Here is a 1,144-nt window from a genome sequence, read left to right as displayed (position 1 = left end):
GAGAGAGAGAGAGAGAGAGAGAGAGAGAGAGAGAGAGAGAGAGAGAGAGAGAGTGTGTGTGTGTCTGTGCACGTGTGTGTGCATATTCAATTAGAGTGTTGAGCAAGAAATGAGATCAGAGACGCTTTTCACATGTAAATTGTCCAAGGGGTGTGAACTGTACGGACGTCATCAGGGCACAGTGCTGCAAAGGCACGAAAAGCAGGGCCAGGCGGGCGCTGGCTGGAGGCCCTGCTGAGTGTGCCTGCAGCGCCAAGGTGCGCCCAGAAACGAAGGGCAGGCCGGCACGCTCCGTCAACTTGCAAGCAGTCCCTCCATGCATGGCCGTTGTTGTGTGTCTGCATCGCAAAGAAAGCGTCCGCAAATGCACGCGCGCCGACCAGCGCGGGGGCGCGGGGGCGAGGGGGCATGGGCGGTGGCGGGAGTAGGCGCCCGCACCTGCAGCAGCGCGACGCGGCGGCGCTCGTAGTACTGCAGCCTCATGCCGAAAAACTCGGTGAGGATCTCCTCCGGCGACTCGTAGCGGCGGATCTTGCCCTCCGCGTCAAACAGCATCATGTTGCCTGGATGGGCAAAGGGGGGAGGGCAGCGGGGACGGCAAAGGGGCGGGGCGAGGGCGCGGCGTCGTCAGTGCGCAGGTCTGGAAGTGTTGCTGCATGTGGTGTGAGGTGTCTATGCCGGTGGCATTTACGTTCAAACAGGGCGGGGGCGGTGTTTTGCTCGCTGCTTCCCCTTGGTGTCGCGTGTAGGATGGAGGCAGGGGGGGGGGTGTTGAGAGCTGGGCCAGGGCAGTGGCGTGTGTCACTGCAGGCCCACCCGTGGAGATCTTGCTGCTGAGCTTGAGCTTGGCCTCCAGGCCAGCGGCCATGAGGTCAGGCATCTTGGCCGGCACCACGTCACACGAAAAGTGCACCTTTGGGGGAGACGGGGAGGCGGGACGGGGCGGGGGTGAGTGGCACGGCCTGGGACAGGATGGGCTGTGTGAGATGGGATTGCACAATTGAGCACAGGCTGTGGCGTATGTCAGGGGTTCCAGGGGGCACGCAGGGCTGGCGAGCGGCAGGCTGGCAGCCCGTCGGGGCACACGGCTCCAAGCGCCGCGCCGCCAGGGGCGCGGGCCGCGGCGGCCGCCCGCCACTGGCGG

The 1,144-nt window shown here is 64.8% G+C and overlaps 1 protein-coding gene across 1 annotated transcript in view; it reads right to left on the bottom strand.

The window, feature by feature from the left end:
• Positions 1-171: 171 nt before the first annotated feature.
• Positions 172-1,144, bottom strand: part of MNEG_14353 (DNA topoisomerase II) — a gene marked incomplete at both ends in the record, with an annotated part of 3,077 nt that continues 2,104 nt past the window's right edge. Inside the window, 3 exons of the mRNA XM_014037174.1 lie at positions 172-231; positions 439-563; positions 817-913. Coding sequence (XP_013892628.1) covers positions 172-231; positions 439-563; positions 817-913 — 282 coding nt within the window. The remainder of the gene's footprint in view (positions 232-438; positions 564-816; positions 914-1,144) is intronic.

This window comes from Monoraphidium neglectum (assembly GCF_000611645.1).
Source record: "Monoraphidium neglectum strain SAG 48.87 unplaced genomic scaffold scaffold04424, whole genome shotgun sequence".
In the NCBI taxonomy this organism is placed as follows: Eukaryota; Viridiplantae; Chlorophyta; class Chlorophyceae; order Sphaeropleales; family Selenastraceae; genus Monoraphidium; species Monoraphidium neglectum.
The sequence above is the reverse complement of the archived record's forward strand: the minus strand, read 5'-3'. Positions and strand labels throughout refer to the sequence as shown.